Source organism: Choloepus didactylus, chromosome 5 (genome assembly GCF_015220235.1).
Source record: "Choloepus didactylus isolate mChoDid1 chromosome 5, mChoDid1.pri, whole genome shotgun sequence".
NCBI classification, from domain to species: Eukaryota; Metazoa; Chordata; class Mammalia; order Pilosa; family Megalonychidae; genus Choloepus; species Choloepus didactylus.
In genome coordinates, this window is record NC_051311.1 from 115,735,168 (window position 1) to 115,753,216 (window position 18,049).

At 35.4% G+C, this 18,049-nt stretch overlaps 1 protein-coding gene across 2 annotated transcripts in view; it reads right to left on the minus strand.

Moving 5' to 3' along the window:
* COL28A1 (collagen type XXVIII alpha 1 chain) overlaps positions 1-18,049 on the minus strand; it is a 228,999-nt gene that overhangs the window by 90,048 nt on the left and 120,902 nt on the right. For both annotated transcript variants that reach the window (XM_037836765.1, XM_037836764.1), the window contains exons 17-21: positions 15,917-15,985; positions 14,767-14,835; positions 7,254-7,325; positions 6,418-6,486; positions 4,165-4,236 (exon numbers count right to left, since the gene is read on the minus strand). In XM_037836765.1, coding sequence (XP_037692693.1) covers positions 4,165-4,236; positions 6,418-6,486; positions 7,254-7,325; positions 14,767-14,835; positions 15,917-15,985 — 351 coding nt within the window. The remainder of the gene's footprint in view (positions 1-4,164; positions 4,237-6,417; positions 6,487-7,253; positions 7,326-14,766; positions 14,836-15,916; positions 15,986-18,049) is intronic.

Below are 18,049 nucleotides of genomic sequence, written 5' to 3' on the forward strand. Positions count from 1 at the left end.
TTCGCTTGCTGGGAGAGAGCTTCTCTGTGGCACCACGCAGCTCTGCAGCTCGGGCTATGGGGGAGGGGGTCTCCCGACCTGGTTCCACAGGTTTTACTTACAGATTTTATGCTGTGTTCTCAGGCATTCCTCCCAATTCAGGTTGGTGTATGATGAATGGATGGTCTCGTTTGTCCCCCCGCAGTTATTCTGGATTATTTACTAGTTGTTTCTGGTTTTTTGTAGTTGTTCCAGGGGGACTACTTAGCTTCCACTCCTCTCTATGCCGCCATCTTGCCCGAGTCCCCTCTTCGCAGCATTTTAAAATGATTTCACAACCTTTGTCTCTTTCTAAGACCAATGTGAAAATATTTGATCACCTTTGTCAAACCACAGCTAATGTTATTGACCATTAAGATTTCAGAGCCTTTAAATAAATACATTCAATTAATTTCTGAGTGTTAGGAAATTTATATCTCTTGTACCTCCTTTTATCAGCTAATAAAAATTCAATTCATGATGCTTCCTTTTGTGTTGTCCACCAGGAAGCTCAGAAAGAAATTTTTTGTTTAATTACAATAATTATCTTCAACATAAGCTTTTGGATAACATGGTAAGTATGTGTGCTGGTTTGGATGTATTATGTCCCCCAAAATGCCATGTTCTTTGACATAGTCTTGTGGGAGCAGACGTATTAGTGTTGGTTAGGTTGGAACCTATTGATTGAGTGTTTCCATGGAGATGTGACTCAATCAACTGTGGACAAGACCTTTATTGGATAATTTCCATGTAGATGTTATCCCACCCATTCAGGGTGGGTCTGAATTAAATCACTGGAGCCATATAAAAAGCTCAGACTAAAGGAGCTCACTGCTTGCTGCATTTTGAAGATGGCCATTGAAAGCTGATATTTTGGAAAATGTCATTTTGAAATGCAATCTGGGAGCAAGTAGACACCAGCCACATACCTTTCCAGCTAGCAGAGGTTTTCCGGACGCCATTGTTGAATGCCTTACCTTGGACACTTTACAGCCTTCAGACTGTAACTTTGTAACCAAATAAACCCCCTTTATAAAAGTCAATCAATTTCTGGTGTTTTGCAAAATGGCAGCATTAGTAAACTGGAACAGTAAGCATTGTTCAACTTCTACCTTGAAGTTCACAACTCATTATTGTTTTATTTTAATGGCTCATTTTTTATCAGTCTCCCATTGTATTCTGACATCCTTGTTTTTTTAGAAATAGAGAGTTTGTGGTAAGAAATGAAACTGTGAAGAGAAAAATTAAAACATTTTTCCATTTTTTAATCTGTTGTAGTTCTGTGCTCCCAAAAAGGTATGAAGTTCTAACCCCTGGAACCTGTGAATGCAACTTTATTTGGAAATGTAACCAAGTTTAGATGAGGTCATGTTGGATTAGGGTGGGCCCTAAATCCAATGACTGGTGTCCTTATAAGGAGAGGGAGATTTGGAGATAGGGAGACAGAGAGACACGGGGAGAAGCCATGCGAAGACAGAAGCAGAGATTAAAGTGATGCTGCCACAGCCGAGGAACACCTGAGGTCACCAGAAGCTGGAAGAGGCAAGAAGGATTGTCCCCTAGAGGCTTCAGAGAGAACATGGCCCTGTCAACCCACTGATGCTGACTTCTCCTCCAGAACTGTGAGAGAATAAATTCTGTTGTTTTAAGCCACCCTGTTTGTGGTACTTTGTTACAGCAGCTCTTGGAAACTATATAGCATCTCAATATTGAGTCTCAATAAAATCGATTCGGAGCAACATGGCAATTCCCCTATCCCACCTGGATCTAGTCCAGTGAGTCTTAAATTTTAGGGAGTAGAGGAATCATTACAGAAATTTGGTATAATGCAGAGTAGATGGGTTGTCACTCCAGAGATTCTGATTCAGTACTTCTAGGGGCTGTCTGAGGCATATGAATTTTTATGACATACTCCTGCTGATTCTTATATAAGCACCAGGGCCATACTTTGAAAAGCACTATTCCAAAGCAATTATCATCATAACAGGGCACACAACACCCCATGAGGTGCTCAAAATGATCCTTTTAAGATATTAGAAGAATATCTAAATTAAATACCTAGATATTAGAAGAAGATATTAGGACTTTATATATTTTATCACATCCTTTAAACTTTCAATTATTTATGTAAATTCTATAACATACATATTGTATAATAGTATATGCATGAAAACTACAATTAGAAATAAAGAAACAGACCAATGTATATTAGAGTGTGATTTAAAAATTTTTGCTGACAGAGGTTTGCAGTCAGTTTGGAAACAACTGCTCTAGAGTTGAGGTCAGCAAACTACTGCCTGCAGGCCAAATTTGGCCTGCCATCAAGTTTTGTACAGCCTTTGGGCTAAGAATGGTTTTTATATTTTTAAATGATTAAGTATTCTCAATTTTGTCTCTTGGCTCCCCCAAAACATCTTAAAGCCTAAACTATTTAATATCAGGCACTTTACAAAAAAAAAAAAAAAAAAAATTGTTGACCCCTGCCCTAGAGAATGAATTATTTCTAGGCTGTTTCAACCTGACCCTCTAGGATCACAGATGACTGACTAATTCCGCCTTTGCCTGACCCAGGACCTCTGACCTCTGACAACTCAATAGTATAACCCTCTGTCTCATGGGTCTGCCTGAATCCTCTGGGATGGACCCCTTCAATTAGACTCACCAGTAATGACCCATAATGTCTGCTGCTGGAGCTATACCACTCTTCAGAGCCCAGGCTCCCACGGTGCTGCTTACCTAAAACGGCCCAGAGGCTGCCTGCCCTGCCTACTGGGGCCCAGTTCATGCAATGCCTGCACGTGCCAATCCTTAAATCCAAACCTATAAGGCAATGGTACATGACACAGCCAAGATCCTGGCAACAGAATGAACCACATTATTCAATCTTATGGTAAAACATTAACCTGTTAAAATTCTTCACTAAAACCAGGGGTTAAGCAAAATTATAGTTTTAGATTTAATCTGTCCTACTTCTATTTTTAAAAAGAAGCTGATTTCTTTTGAAATATAAAAAGTAATATCAAAAGAATACAATTTTCTTAAAGACCCTGTATTAGGGGAGTGATTGTGCTTTAAAATAAGGCAATTCTTCATCTAGCCAAAAGGCTTTATTTCAAAACACAGAAAAATATTTACTTTGAATAACGAAAAGAATCACTGTATTAGTATTAATACAATTTGTTTGTTATGTAGCAACACTCCTCATAACATGCTCATTGCACTACCTGCATCAGAGGGCATGTATTAAAAAATATAGATTCCTGGGACACCTCCTGCACCAATCCCAAACCCCTATTGAATCAAGATCTCTGGGGATGGAGCCAAGACACCTGGATTTTTAACACGCTTCAGCTGATACTAATAGATTGAAGTTTAAGAGTCACTTGTCCATGGGTGATGCTTTCTTTTGTACCTGCTCTTATCTTGCAGGTACCATTTTAAAAATTTGTTCTTTAATAATCTGGTCCTTAAACATATACCTTATCTCTTTCTTCCAAGCATCTTCCAAGAAGCATGAATTCTCTTAGGTTTGTAGTTTCTGTTTCCTGACATATCCAAATGACCTCAATATTGTCTCCTGCTAAATATGGACACATACTTAATCACTTGCCAGTAATTATGCTCTTGGCAGTTTATCAGGACACATATACCCTACTTTCGAGTTCACAGTACTGATTTTTTCTTTCTGAAAAACCTCCATGTATTGAACACTTACTATGTGCCAGGAAGTGTGCTAAGTGCCTTATTAACGCTTTTAGTCTTCAAAACAAGCCTGTGAATTAGGTAATAGCATTATCTTCTCTTTATGATTGAAGTGACAGGCTCTGAGAGGTTCTGAATGTAACAGACCAACTTCTGAATATTTAGTTGTTAATAGAGGAGACTGACATACAGAGTCTCTCTATAAGCATAAATATTCCTATGAAAGTTACATAGTTTATGCAATCTCTTTATTCAACTCTATTATTGTCTGGGGATAGTGTGTTTTTTAAAGGCTTTTTTATTTCGGGTTCTTTTTTTTTATTTATTTTTTATTTGTTGGGAAAGAAACAAAGGAATCATATTAGCAGTGGAATCTGATATTCTATTAAAACCAGACACAATTACAATATCCCCAAATCATAAATGAGAATATAAGAAACATACCTTTGGCCCTTCAGGCCCCGGAAATCCCCTCTGTCCTTGATTTCCTTTGCTCCCTTTCTGTCCTTCATCACCCTGACAAAATAATTATAAAAAATATAAATGTTGTGTTAACTGACCCTCTCTAACCTAATAACAACCAGTATCAAAGCCAATTGTAAAATGAAGCTCCCCAAGCACACCTCAGTGGTACAGTGTGTGTCAGTGTTCTTGAGTAGATTGCATAACTTCAGAATTGTTCAGGTTCAGTCTCTGGCTTCCTCATTTATTAAGTGTGATGTCCCTACTTTTTAAATCTAAATAAGGTGTCTTTCTTTGGGAATTTTTATTTGAATTTGCAGTTCTTTTGCATCCTGTGTCTATTAACAGATGGTTTTGAGGCATTCACAAGTTTCAGAAAAGAGAGCTATCTTGTGCTTTTTCATGTTGCTCTTCAGCTTTCATGCTACTTCAGTTTTAAAGCATAAAATAAGACATTTTCCAAATCCAGCCACATTTTTTCCTCTGTAGGGAGTCTAGTTTTCTCCCCTAAAGGAGCCAATAATTCCATTAGTAGAAAGCCCGAGCATTAACCTGGGGCAGAGCTAGAAACTGCCTCCAGGCTGCTCTCCAGCATGGCTGTATATGGCAATGCTCCCCCCAAAAGAAGTAATTTTATCACCTTCAAACAGAAGTCTGACAGCATCACAAAACTATCCTTAACTAGGGCTCAAATGCAAGTCACCATATCCAGGTATGTGCTCAGCTTATCAAAGAAGTAATTCCTTGGGGCTTCCACCTACAGGGTTTCCATATCTACAGAAATGTAATTAACTCCTTATGGTCTATGCTAATGGAGTAGTGACATAGATTGTAACAATAACAATTGAATGTCCAACTATTACTTAATTTGTCATCATTTGCCAATAAAGACAAAACCCAATCACAACTATTTTTCTTCCATTCACTACCAGATTTAATGTATTGACCTAAGTCACTCCAGAACACAACAGGAACTCAAATAAATATAATAAATATAATAAAGTGCCAACACTGAATCTTGACATGTCTGGGCTACATAGCATATTCCTGCCACTCTTCTCTAATAGCCTTCCATAAGCCACAAATTACTTGAAAGCTACAAATCCAGTGGCCTCTCTTGCTAATGCACATTCTCCTTGCTCCATCAGTGCCATTTGACACCATCGCTTTCATCTTGAAACTTTTCATCCTTGGTTTCCCTAACATAACACTATTTTCTTTATCTTCATACTCTTCTGAATGTTCTTTCTCTGGCTGGCTCACAACTGTGGACCTGGACCTCAGTTCTCTATTTGAGATGTCATTCATTCTCACAACTTCAATTATTACTGCCAAGAGTCTATTTTCCAAAAGCATATTCTAGAAAACACTAATTCTCCTGTTAATAGGCCAGAATTTCTAAAAGAATATTTCACAAGATATTAGAAAGCTGTTCCCTACCCCCAACCCCTCAAAAAAGAGCCCCATGGTACGGTCAATCAATAAATAAAAATGTTTAAAATTCTACAAATACATATTAATTTTCATATTCTCACATTTAAGATAAGGACTCAATTAGTCAATACTTTCACAAGACACAAACTTTTTAAGCTATCAATTTTATTTTAATAGAATTATAAATGGAACACTAACGAGTATACAGATTTTTTATTTTACTCATATATAATCCAGCAGAATGTTTATATGGTCATAGACTGTTACACATAACAACTGCAGGAATTTCTGGCACCTTAGAGGCATCCTGTCACTAGATAGGTCATATCGTTTTTGGTCTTATTGATAAATTTAGATTTTCTCATCTTGACGTATGAAGATGTTTTTCAACTAGCACTTCTACAGTGTGTAAAGTAACTTTATGCCAAATTGTGGAAGTGAAACTGCCATTTAAAGAGGGGATATTTCTTATTATTGCATGAGATTCTATAAATATTAGAACAAATTTATGGACTTTCAAATCTCAATAATGCATCTTTTAAATGTTAGTCTGACCGTTTATTAAAAAATATGTGTTGAACTCTTCCTATATGCCAAGTAGTATGACAGATTTTAGAAAAATAAAAAATAAATAATACAGTCTTGCTGTCTTCCAAAAGCTCACAAGCTAGCATCCAGAATTTTAAGCCAGATATAAACACATTTGACAGAAGGATAACAAATTTCTTGGAAGTTGGCTCCTTAGTATCAAGATCAGAACAAAGGGAGGCTGCTTTCCCCAGTGCTCTGTCAATTCCATACCTTGGGGCCAGGTAGTCCTTTTCCAGGTGGTCCTTCTATGCCTCTTGTCCCTGGAAGTCCTGCTTCTCCCTAAAGGAAATGAAAGCGATGTCTTAGCTGACCCTCCTGAGAGAGCATGTATAAATCCACATTGTCCCCTCTGCTTGCCAGTGGATTGTACTGAGACTCTACAAAAAAAGATGACACCTTCACTCTAGTGTTAAAATTAATTTGGAAGTTTACCAATGTGGATTAATTAACATCAACTCCAGTTTCACTCAGAGCAGCTGAAATATGAAAAAGCCTGAGCTAGTCCAATTTCTTTGCCAATTTCTAAAGCAATAAGCACACTTTTCTTTGGCTCTTCATTCATGTTTGTTGTATTTCTTTCTTTTTTTCTTTTAACAGGAAAGACCTTCAGCCTTTCCAGGTGCTGTTTTTCACTACCTATATTGAAAAATGAGTATTTCAAATGTCAACTCAAAATACTCAGGAAATCATTACAATGGTCTTACTTCCTGAATCCATTTATAGGCTCTCCTTTTGGGGGGAAAAGTGTTTTTCTCCAAGTTTAAATTAAAGTGCTTTCTAGAAATCCTGAAGGAACCAGATCACTGGAGAACACCTTGGCCAAACACCAGAGAGAAGGCAGAGGGCCTGGGACACTACTTCAGCCTTAGAATTGGTGCTCTTTCGATCTGGGGTAAACTAAAAGAGAAATTTAGAATTGTAGGATTGTTTTTTTCCATAAAGAGACAAAGTTTGGTGTGGATGATTTAATTGGAGCTTCTGAAGAACCAAGATATCAGCTTGGCTCAATTGTTTTCAGTCCAGTAACATGAAAAACATAGTGTTACCTTCTTCCCAGCAGCTCCATCTTCTCCTGGTGCTCCTGGCTGCCCAGGGAGCCCTACTGAGCCTGGCTCCCCCTGATGGATAAAGACAGTTTTATTTCATGTTTATCATGCACCTCCATTCTGAGATACTTTCAAGTGGATGTATCTTATGTTGTTTTAGAAAAGCCTCCGGGCTGAGAAATATGGTTAGTAATTAATAGTAATTAAACCATTTGAACTTGGGCAAGTTACCTAATTCTCTAGGCCTCAGTTTTGGATTATAAGTGAAATGAAAATTTGGGACTCTAACATTACTTCCAGCTCTAATATGCAATAATTCTATTTGCTTTCAAGTTAATTTGTGATTTCGAATAACAATTCATTTAAAATGCTAAAAGAAAATTCATGCCATTTTCAAACAGTATAAAATTTTCCTTACTGCATTTAAAGGACACTCTTTTATTATTAAATTTGGTAAATAGAATCACATTATATTCACTAGGAACACTGGACATTTAAAAGTAATCTTTTGATCAAAAATCTTTTGTAAGATGAAAAATCCCTAATTTATTATGCTTTAAAAATTTATTATCTGTTTTTAGCCATAATCCTCTGTACCGGTTTGGATATATTATGTCCCCCACAAAGGAAAGCCATGATATTTTAATCCAATCTTGTGGGATATTTGGATATTTGGGATATTTGGATTAGGTTTTTTCCATGGAGATGTGACTCACCCAACTGTAGGTGATACTTTAGATTACTATTCAGCATAGGTCTTGATTAGTTTACTGGATCCTTTAAAAAGACCCATCACAGACCTAGACTGCTGCAGCTGAGAGAGACATTTTGGAGATGGCCATTGACAACAGACTTTTGCTGATGCTTAGGAGATGCTAGCCCAGAGTTTGCTCCGGAGAAACTAGGAGAAGACAAAATGCCTCAAGAGCAACATTTTTGAGAACACCATTTTGAAACACAACCTGGGAGCAAAGGAAGACACCAGCCACGTGCCTTCACAGCAAATAGAGGTATTCCAGACACCACTGGCCATTCTTCAGTGAAGGTACCCTATTGCTGATGCCTTAGTTTGGACACTTTTATGGCCTTAGGACTGTAACTTTGTAACAAAATAACACCCACTTTATAAAAGCCAATGCATTTCTGGTGTTTTGCTTAATGACAGCATTAGCAATCCAGAACAACCCTTATTAATGTATGTCCTAAAGTTAGCCAGTTAGCATTTTTCTTTAACCCAGTTTACATACATATTTTTTAACATATGAAAAATCAGCTTCTTTTAATTGGCTTCCTTTTATTAACAGCTTTATAGAATAGTATGTAAAATAACTGCATGGACCCTGGGGTCAGACAAACCTAGTTCAAATCCCATTCAAAACACTTCCTAACTTTATTATCTTAGGCAAAATACTTAACTTCATCTCCAGTTTTGGCAATAAATTTTTATTAATAATAGCACTATCATTTATTATTACCAGACATTATGTTAGTCATAAATATATTCACTCATTTATCCACTTAAAGTCTCTGTGAAGCCCATATTATTATCTCTGTTTTACAGCTTAAGATATTAGGCTTGAGGAGCTTAAATGAGGGGAGATTCCAGACAACATGACACAGTGCATTTATGCTTTGACTCACCATCTCTATTTTCAACTCATAGCAATAAATATATTATAGAGGAAACAAGTGAGAGTGGGACTCAAATGCTTAATAAATATCTCAGTAGAGCACAAAGGGAGGAGAAGCACAAGGCTGACGGAAGCTCCAGACTTGCTGGCTCTAGGTCTGGAGCAGGCCATGGTGGGGAGTGGAGAGAGTCATAGCAGAGAGGGACAGTGCTCCCTGGGGAGCTGCCCAGAGCCCGGCTTGTAAAAAGGCAGCTGAAAAAAATCTCTGTGACCCTCAACTTGGGCTATCACTTTAAGTTTCAAACTAGAAGGTAAAAGGCCCTAGATACAGCCTTTTCATCCCTAGAAAGTAAATTGAGTCATCTGCTATCTTGGATACCGTATCTGTGCTATCCCCAATATCACCACAGAGTCAAACCTGATTCTGATTTGGAGGCCAGAGAAAATTCCAGAACATATTTAAAAATATATGATACTGCCCCTCTAGGGAAAACAAACAAACAAACAAAAATATATATATATAAGATACTAAGAAGGAGAACCAACAAAGCCTTTTTTTTTTTTTTTTTTTTGCTTTAGGAAAGAAATTTATTTCAAATGAAATCAATTTGATTAAAATATTACAGTGACTATAAAAAAGAAATAGAGACATAAGAAAAGGCATAATCTTCATTTAACAAAATTATGAAACAAAAACAGATAAATGAAAAAAAAACAGGGAAATATGAAAAATTACCAATTTGGAATCATAGAAATGAGAAAAGATTAATTGAAATAAAATATATAATGAACAGGATAAACTCTAGACTCCACTCAAGTGAAGTAAATTAATGAATTGGAAGAAAGAACTGAGGAATTAATCCAGAATACAAAGAAATTCAAAACATTTGAAAGAGTATTTAAAAGACAAAAAAGAGGCTCAAAAATATTTATATATTGATGTTATAAAAGAATATAATGGAGGAAATTTGAAGGGATAATAGTGGGAAATTTTTCAGAATTGAATAAAGCCATGACTCCTCAGATCCAAAGTAGACTCCAAGTACTAGACAGTATAAATAAATCCAACCTTGGTAAATTTAGTGATAAATTTTAGGTAGAGAGAGAAAAGACAAGAAATCACATGGAATGTTGACAACAAACTTATTAGCAACAGTATATGCCAGAAGTTGATGGAATAAAACCCTTTAAAAGTGCTGAGGGTAAATGACTATCTACCTAGAAAAAAATACCAAGCTAAACTAATACTCAAAAATAAAAGCCATGCAAAGATACTCTTAGACATACAAAAACTAAGAGTTGACTACCTGTAGATCATTATTAAAGAACTATAAAATGATATCCTTCAGGAAGAAAAGAAGTGAACCCAGAAGGAAAGATGTAATACTAGAAACATTTATAAGCACAAAAAATTGATTTTAAAAATTAGTCAACATATTTAATCTTTAATTAAAAAGGAATGACTTCTGTGTGTTTTAAAGACATTATTATAATTTAAACTCTTAACATAACAAGAAAGAGACTTTTACAATGGATAGTTTAAAAATAATAAGCATCAGGTGTGAGAAAGAAAAACTGAATACTTTTGGACACTGTTAGAGAAATGCATCATTATCTGTGTTTTTTAAAAACATAGTCCCCGCAATAACAGAGGAAGAAAAAGAATCTAGAAAACTTTATCAATCTAAAAGAGGGAAGGAAACAAAAATAAGCCAAGGAAAATTATGAAAAACAGAAGACACAAAATTGTCTTACTAAAGAAATTAAATAAATTTATTAATTATTAAAATAAAGAAACTTTTAAACTGGATTTAAAAAATCCAACTATATCCTATATACAAGAGAAAATCACAGGAATAACAAAGTAAATGTAAAAATAAATGACTAATTCATCCATACAATGGAATATTAGTCAGCAACAAAAATGGGTTCACATTGCATGATTCCATTTATATAAGCTTCTAGGAAATGCAAAGTAATCTATAAAGGCATAACTCATATCAATGGTTAGCAGATCAATGGCAACAGGAGGGGTTAAGGAAGGCTTGAAGGATGGTATTACAAAGGGCACTAGGTAACTTGAGGGGTGATGATATCTTCATTATCTTGGTTGTGGTGATGGTTTCAAGAGTACACATATATGCCAAACTTACCAAAATTATATATTCTGAACATGCATTTATTGTATGTCACTTATACCTCATTAAGGCCATTAAAAATATATGCTAAAATGGAATAAATTAGTAGTTAATTGAATTATATTATAAAATAAATTATATATCTTTATCATTTGGGTTTATCTCAGGAATGCAAGGAAGGTTCAATATCTAAACACTATAAATGTAACACAATACCAAATTAACACACTAAAGGGGAAAAAATACAATTATCTCAATAGATGCAAAATTTTATAAAATTCAATACTCATTTATGTTTAATCAACAACTTTTGATACAATTGAAATAGAAGAGAACTTCCTTAAACTAATACAGGATATCTCTCAAAAACCTACAGCAAAAGCTACACTTTAAAATGAAATTTTAGAAGCACTTCCCTTAAAGCCACTTCTTTTTATCATTTATACTGGAGATCATAGCAGCACACAGTGATAAAAAGAACTAAGAGCTAAAAAAAGAGGAGGCAAAACTGTTTTTATTTTCAGACCATGTAATTATGTACATGGGAATAAAAAATCGAGACTCTAAAACAATTAGAAATAATAAGAGATTTCATAAAGTTTGTGGATAAATAAATCAACATACAAAAAAAAATAATACTTTTCCTACAAATTTGTCATAACTAATTAGGAGATGTAGAAAAAGTGAAAACTCACAATTGCAAAAAGTTATCTAAGGTACCTGGGAATAAATTTAACTAAAGAAGTACAAGACTTTTATAGAGAAAACGAAATTTTCATGAAAAATTGGTGAATTTAACTATGTGTATTTGAAAGACAATATTTAATCTGTAGATTCAATGCAATATCTGGCGAAATACCAATGGGATTTTTGTTAAATTTGACAAGCCAATCCTAAAATTTAATGTTAGATTCAAGAAAAATTAAAAACAAAGGAGATGACATGAAAATATTTTCCCTACAGGATGTCAAAACTTACTATAAACATATCATAATCAAGGGAGTTAATAGCACTGAGAGGGATGAATAGGCAAATAGAGCAGAACATAGAGCTCAAGAGTGATCCTCACAAGTATAGACACTTGATATATGATATTGGCGGTATTACAAATCAGTGCAGAAATGATTCAATAACTAGTGCTAGAACAATTGGCTATCCACATAGGGAAAAACAGATCCCTACATTGCCCCATACACAAATATTAATTCCAAGTAGATTAAAGACATAAATAAGAAAAGCAAAATGCTAAAATTTTCAAAAGAAAATTCAGAAGAATATCTTTATGAATTTTTGGTCAATAAATTTTTCTTAAATAATATTTAAAAAGCACACACAATAAAGAATAGAATATATCAAAAAATGAAAAACTTCTTTACACTAAAAGATGTAAAGATTTTTACATATCTTAAGAGAAAAAGACAAGCCAGTCTCTGGGAACAGATATTTGCAACCCATATGAAAAAGGATTAATAGACAGATATACAAAGAATTCTATTAATTAATAAGAAAGGAACAATCTGTCCTAAAAAGAAAATTAATGTCTATAGCAATTTACAAAAGATAAAAGCTGAAATACTGCTCAAACCCATTAGTTATGATGAAATAAAAATTAAAACAATGAGATGTGCTTTTACACACCTCATACTGGCAAGGATGTAGAGAAAGAACAATTGCCATACATTGCCGGCAGGAGGGAAAACCGGCACTCCATTTTGGAGATGAATTTGGCAATATAAAAACTGAAGACTTGCATACCCTGTGATCTTCCAATTCGATTTCTAGCTATTTATCTTCTATAAGTCAGAGAAACTCTTACTTGTACAAGAGGAAACATACAAAATGTTTATAGCAGCATTGTTGGTAAAAGGGAAAAATGGGAAGCAATTTAAATTCCCATCAACAGGAAAATAAATATAAAATTAGGTATTTTCATATAATGGAATACTATAAATCAATTAATATGAATGAATTAGAGGCATATGAAAATGCAAATAAAACATAAGGCAGAATAAAAATATTTTGCAGAATAATACATTATAAAAAGTTGAAAAACACAAAAAAGGCAATATATGGTCTATGGATATAAACATGTGGGAAAGTATAAAAACTATGAATTCATGACAATAACTATGTCTGGAGAGGGACAAGTGGGCAGTGAGAATGGGGAGGACAGGCAGGGGACTCCAGCTATATCATTCATGCTTTTCTTAAAAAAAATTCTCTAGAGCAAATATGGCAAAATGTTAATATTTGATAAAGCTGGGTTGTGGAATACATGGATATTCTTTGTATAATTCTTTATTCCAGTGAGTATGTTTGAAGTTTTTCATTTTTTTAAGTAAGAGAAGCTTAAGATTACACATCTAATTAGCAAGCAGCAAAGTTGGGATTTGAATTTAGGTAGTCTGTCTGCTTAGCCTCACTACTCTGTATTGCCCCTTTAAAATTGACATGTACATACACACATATTTGTGTGTGTGTGTGTTTAAATGTATTATACTTAGCACAATTGTCACATTGTATGGCACACTGAAACCACTCATCAAACGGCAGCTATTAATACAATATTAATACATTTTTAGTCCTGTAAGTATATGTTTATAGCTATGCAACATTTATAAAATCCATTTTCTTCTTAGGCCCACACCTTACATATACATCCAATACCTAAATGCTCTTAAGCATAATCATAATGACAGAAGAACAATGGTGAAGTTTAATGCTCAGCATGGCTCACCAGACTCTAGATACCTTTAGGATGAGTTATAGAAATTACAAAGGAAGAAATGAGATTCATTCCTTTATTCATTCGTTAATTTATTCAGCAGTATTTATTGAGCACCTATCATGTCCAAGAACCTAGGAATTCAATAATGAATAAGATAAAGGGGTTGCTGCCCTAATGGAGCTGACACTTTAGAGTAGCATTATCAAATAGAAATATAAAGCAAGACATATATATATTTATAACTTTCTAGTAGTCACATAAAAAAGTTAAAAGAAACAGGTGAAAATAATTCTATTATGTATTTTCCAAAAATATTATCATTTCAACATGTATCCAGTGTGTATGGATTATACATCATTATCAGAACATATCTGAATTGTACTAGCCACATTTCAAGTGCTCAATTGCCACATGTGGTAGTGGCTACCATATTGGATACTGCAGTTGTAGAGGGTATAGTACAATGAAAAAGGATTCAAATGCATGCAAATTGTGTTAAGTGGTATAAGCAGAGGGTAGCAAACAGCATACTGAGATATAAAATATATATGTGTAACAGGAGTGGAAGGGTGGACATACTTGAGATTTAGAGAATGAATTTATGAGGAGGTAGCTTTAGAGCTGAGAGCTGATGGCTGAGAAGGAGCCAGCCACAAAACAAATGAAGGGAAGTAATCTTTACTGAAATCATATATGTGTTAGGCACTAGGTAGGTACTTTTACTTTTTATAATTGGACTCACATTTAACATTTGTACAGAATCACTGTGTGCTAAAGGGGGGATTCTGAATCTAGTAAGAAAAGGAGTTTTTTAAATTACTAAATGAATGGGAGTAATTAAAATAAACTAAGGTTCTTCTTAAACAATAAGAGCTATTGTTGAGCATCAGATGCTTTTTTGAATAAATTTTCTACTCCCAGGGAATAACAGATGACTGGATTGTATTTGAATATAAGTTAAAACTTACAAGATATTTAAATTATCTAAACACATTTGAGTAGAATAGTCAACTTACCTTTGGACCTTGTACTCCAATTCCTACTGGTCCTCTAGGACCTACAGGTCCTATCTGGCCTACTTCTCCCTAGAAAGGAAAGAGTATTTGAATGTGGCAACAAAAGAAAAATGATATATACCTGCTTTTGATCTTCATAAAAGCATCTTATATCAACAAAGTGATAAGAAACGGAGTTTCATGTGCTTAATTCACACACACACACACACACACACACACACACAATTAGTTTTTCTATTAGCCTGAGATCACCACAAGTAAAAGCAACTGGATGGATTTTCACTAAATTTGGAATATAGATACAGATAAGATGCATATGGAAGGGTCTGACTTAAATTATAGGCTATGTGGCATACTCAGTATTGATTTTAAGGAGTCTCCATCTGTAGAGAGCACCTAGAATAGATAGGTAGTTGCTTATATTTCAGAACAACTAAATTAAAATATGAGAAGCCATGGTGACCGCAGATCAAGAATGACAACGCAACCCCAGAGCACAAAGTGAGCTTCCAATTATGAGCCCCAAACTGAAAATCACAAGGAGCATAACTATTCTATTGAGCTTCTCACATGGGCAGTTCTAAGAATTATGCTCTAAGAGGAGTAGTTCAGATAAGTATTTTAACCATTAACAATGGCCTATGCTTCTTTGGAGCAATATTAGGGACAGCTAGCCAAAAAAGTGTCATGCCTCTCTACAAGTGATAAATCATAGTTCCATTGAAGGAGATGATTTGATTCCCAATTCCATAGAAAAATTTCATTTGTTAGATAATTTCTGATTCCATTCCTTTAACTAAATATTTTAGAAATCAGATCTACTGTGGGGTGAGAATGAAAATTAACCAAGCCAGAGAGGCTTGTAGACATCAATAAGATCTACTGATAAAACTACTTGAGTTGCTCGAATAGTGTTTCAAAAGTGAAAGTAACAAACAGTTAAAGATGATTGTGGAGGTAAAGATACTTAAAGCCTAAAATATATATCCCATTTTCTAAACTTTTAGGATTACCTGTAACATTTTACATTAAGTAGAGATCTAATTTCTAAATTATTTCATGCGTTGTTTTCCAAATGAACTGGCTACTGACCAGAAAACAGTCATCAGTCTATAGTGACATCAAACTCCGCTCTCATTTAGAAAATTACCTTGGGGCCAGGTGAGCCCTGCCCTGGGGGCCCTTGAGGACCAGTTGGACCAATAGGACCTTGGATTCCCTTTAAAATAAAACTTGTGTTAGTGAAATTAAGAAAATATTTGTATAAGAATAGTTTTATTTCCTCTAAAGTAAAAGTTTAGTTCACATCCCAAAATAGATTACTCATCCACAATAGATGTTTGTTGAGTGGGATGGCAGAGGATACAAACTGAATCATAATATGCATTCTCCCCTTCTCCCATAGTAACAGAAATTTTATCTGGCCTAGATGGCTGCTTAGAATAAGGACCATGTTTCCCAGTGTCCATTGCAGCCAGGTGTGGCCACGTGGACTAGGTTCTGACCAAAAAGATGTGAATAGAAGTGATGTGTGCAATTTCTGGTCTATGCTAAAGGAGGATGAACCTCTTTCCCCCTTTCCCTTCCCCACTGGCTTGAATGAAAACATGGCACAGGTTCTCCTGGAACATGCAGATGAGGAAAGCACCCTCAGGAAGGCAGACCAACAAGAATGAAGAAACTTGAAACCCTGATAACACTGATGAACAGAGTTGCCACACCAGCTTGGAGTTTTGAGTAAGAGGTAAATAAAATTCCATCTTGTTAACCCATTTCACATCTCTGTCACAGGCAGGCAAACCTCTAGCCTAGCTGTACCGATAGAAATGTATCAGGAAGTAAAACTGGAGGTTTGACCAGGCTCTAAGAAGTAAGAGCCAGCACACACCAAACTGAAGAACATTCAAACTAGAACTATATGCATGACTCCTGAATCCCTCACCCACACTGCAGGTATAAAAAGAAGGAGGAAAACAGGATTTATAAAGTTCTTTGGAGAAAGTGGCCTTCTAAAGAGTTTTCTTTTGAGAGGGTAAGAGGGGTTTGGGCTGCTTCTCTCTTCACCCAGACCAGAAAGGGAACTTCAATTAAACCATTTGGGGATATTGATTTTTGTTTGGGGGACACAAGGGACTGTGTCCAACTGGTGGCTGAGAAAGCAAAAATGGCCTGTGGTATCCAAGAAAAGGTTATGATGCAGAATCAGCCTGTGCACCCAGAGTTTGTCAGTGCAAAGGCAACGTGATTCTTTTCTGTAGATCAGATATACTCCAGGTAAGAGAGAGAGCCATTCTAGAAATGTTCTTTGTTTTGTTTTTATTAGAGGAGTTTGTGTGTTTACAGAAAAATCATTTGTAACATACAGAGCCTAGGACTGTTTTGAACCCTACCCTGGTCAGGAAGGGCAATGGCACTTCAACAGAGAGTGAGGGTAGAGTAAACTTCCTGTAAAGCAGAGGCTGAGGGGGAGAGGCAGCTGGAGGAAGACAGTCCTTCATCTACACCCTCGCAGGAGCAGAGGGGCCAGTGGGGGAACCCAGCTTCAAACATTTCCAAGCCCAGAGGGCTCAAAGCCATCTGACAACAGCACCAACCAAGCTAGAACCGCCACATTCTCCTCCTCTCCTCCCAACCTTGATTCAGCCTGGGAGGGACGAGGAACACACCCCCTCTGCTGGACCACAGCTTCTCTCTGCAGCTCGTGTCAGATGAATGAAGATTAAAAGGATGAATAACATATGAACTTTCAATTACAGAATTGTAACTATGATTTGCGACTTATAATGACCCAATAACTTTCTATTACTTAAAAGTGACCAGAAAAATGTGTAGCCTGCTAGAAATTTCTTTCTGTGGCAGGAAGAAATCTTCCCCCACTGAAAAAAATGTAAAGGGATAATGAGAGAAAAAACTAAAATGCTGTTTTTCTTATATCCCATAAAGCAAGGTTGTTCAAATAATGGTGACATAAATGATAGTTTTATTATAAGTGTTATGCTCCTTTTCTCTAATTACATGATACAACTGCTTGTTGTTTTTAAATTACAAAGATTATTCCCCTTTTCTCTGGTTGATAAAGCAGTCCAAACAGTTTAGGGAATTAAAGGTTGCTCCACTACAAATATTGAACAGTTACAAGAAAGAATCCTTCCTGATTCTTCCAGTAGCCCACAAATAGCAGGCAATGAGACAGGGAACCAAAAAATTCAAAGGAATGTGTGCATATGTGTGTGTACATGTGTCTATGTGGTTATTTATATTCCACTTTATTTTATAAATATTA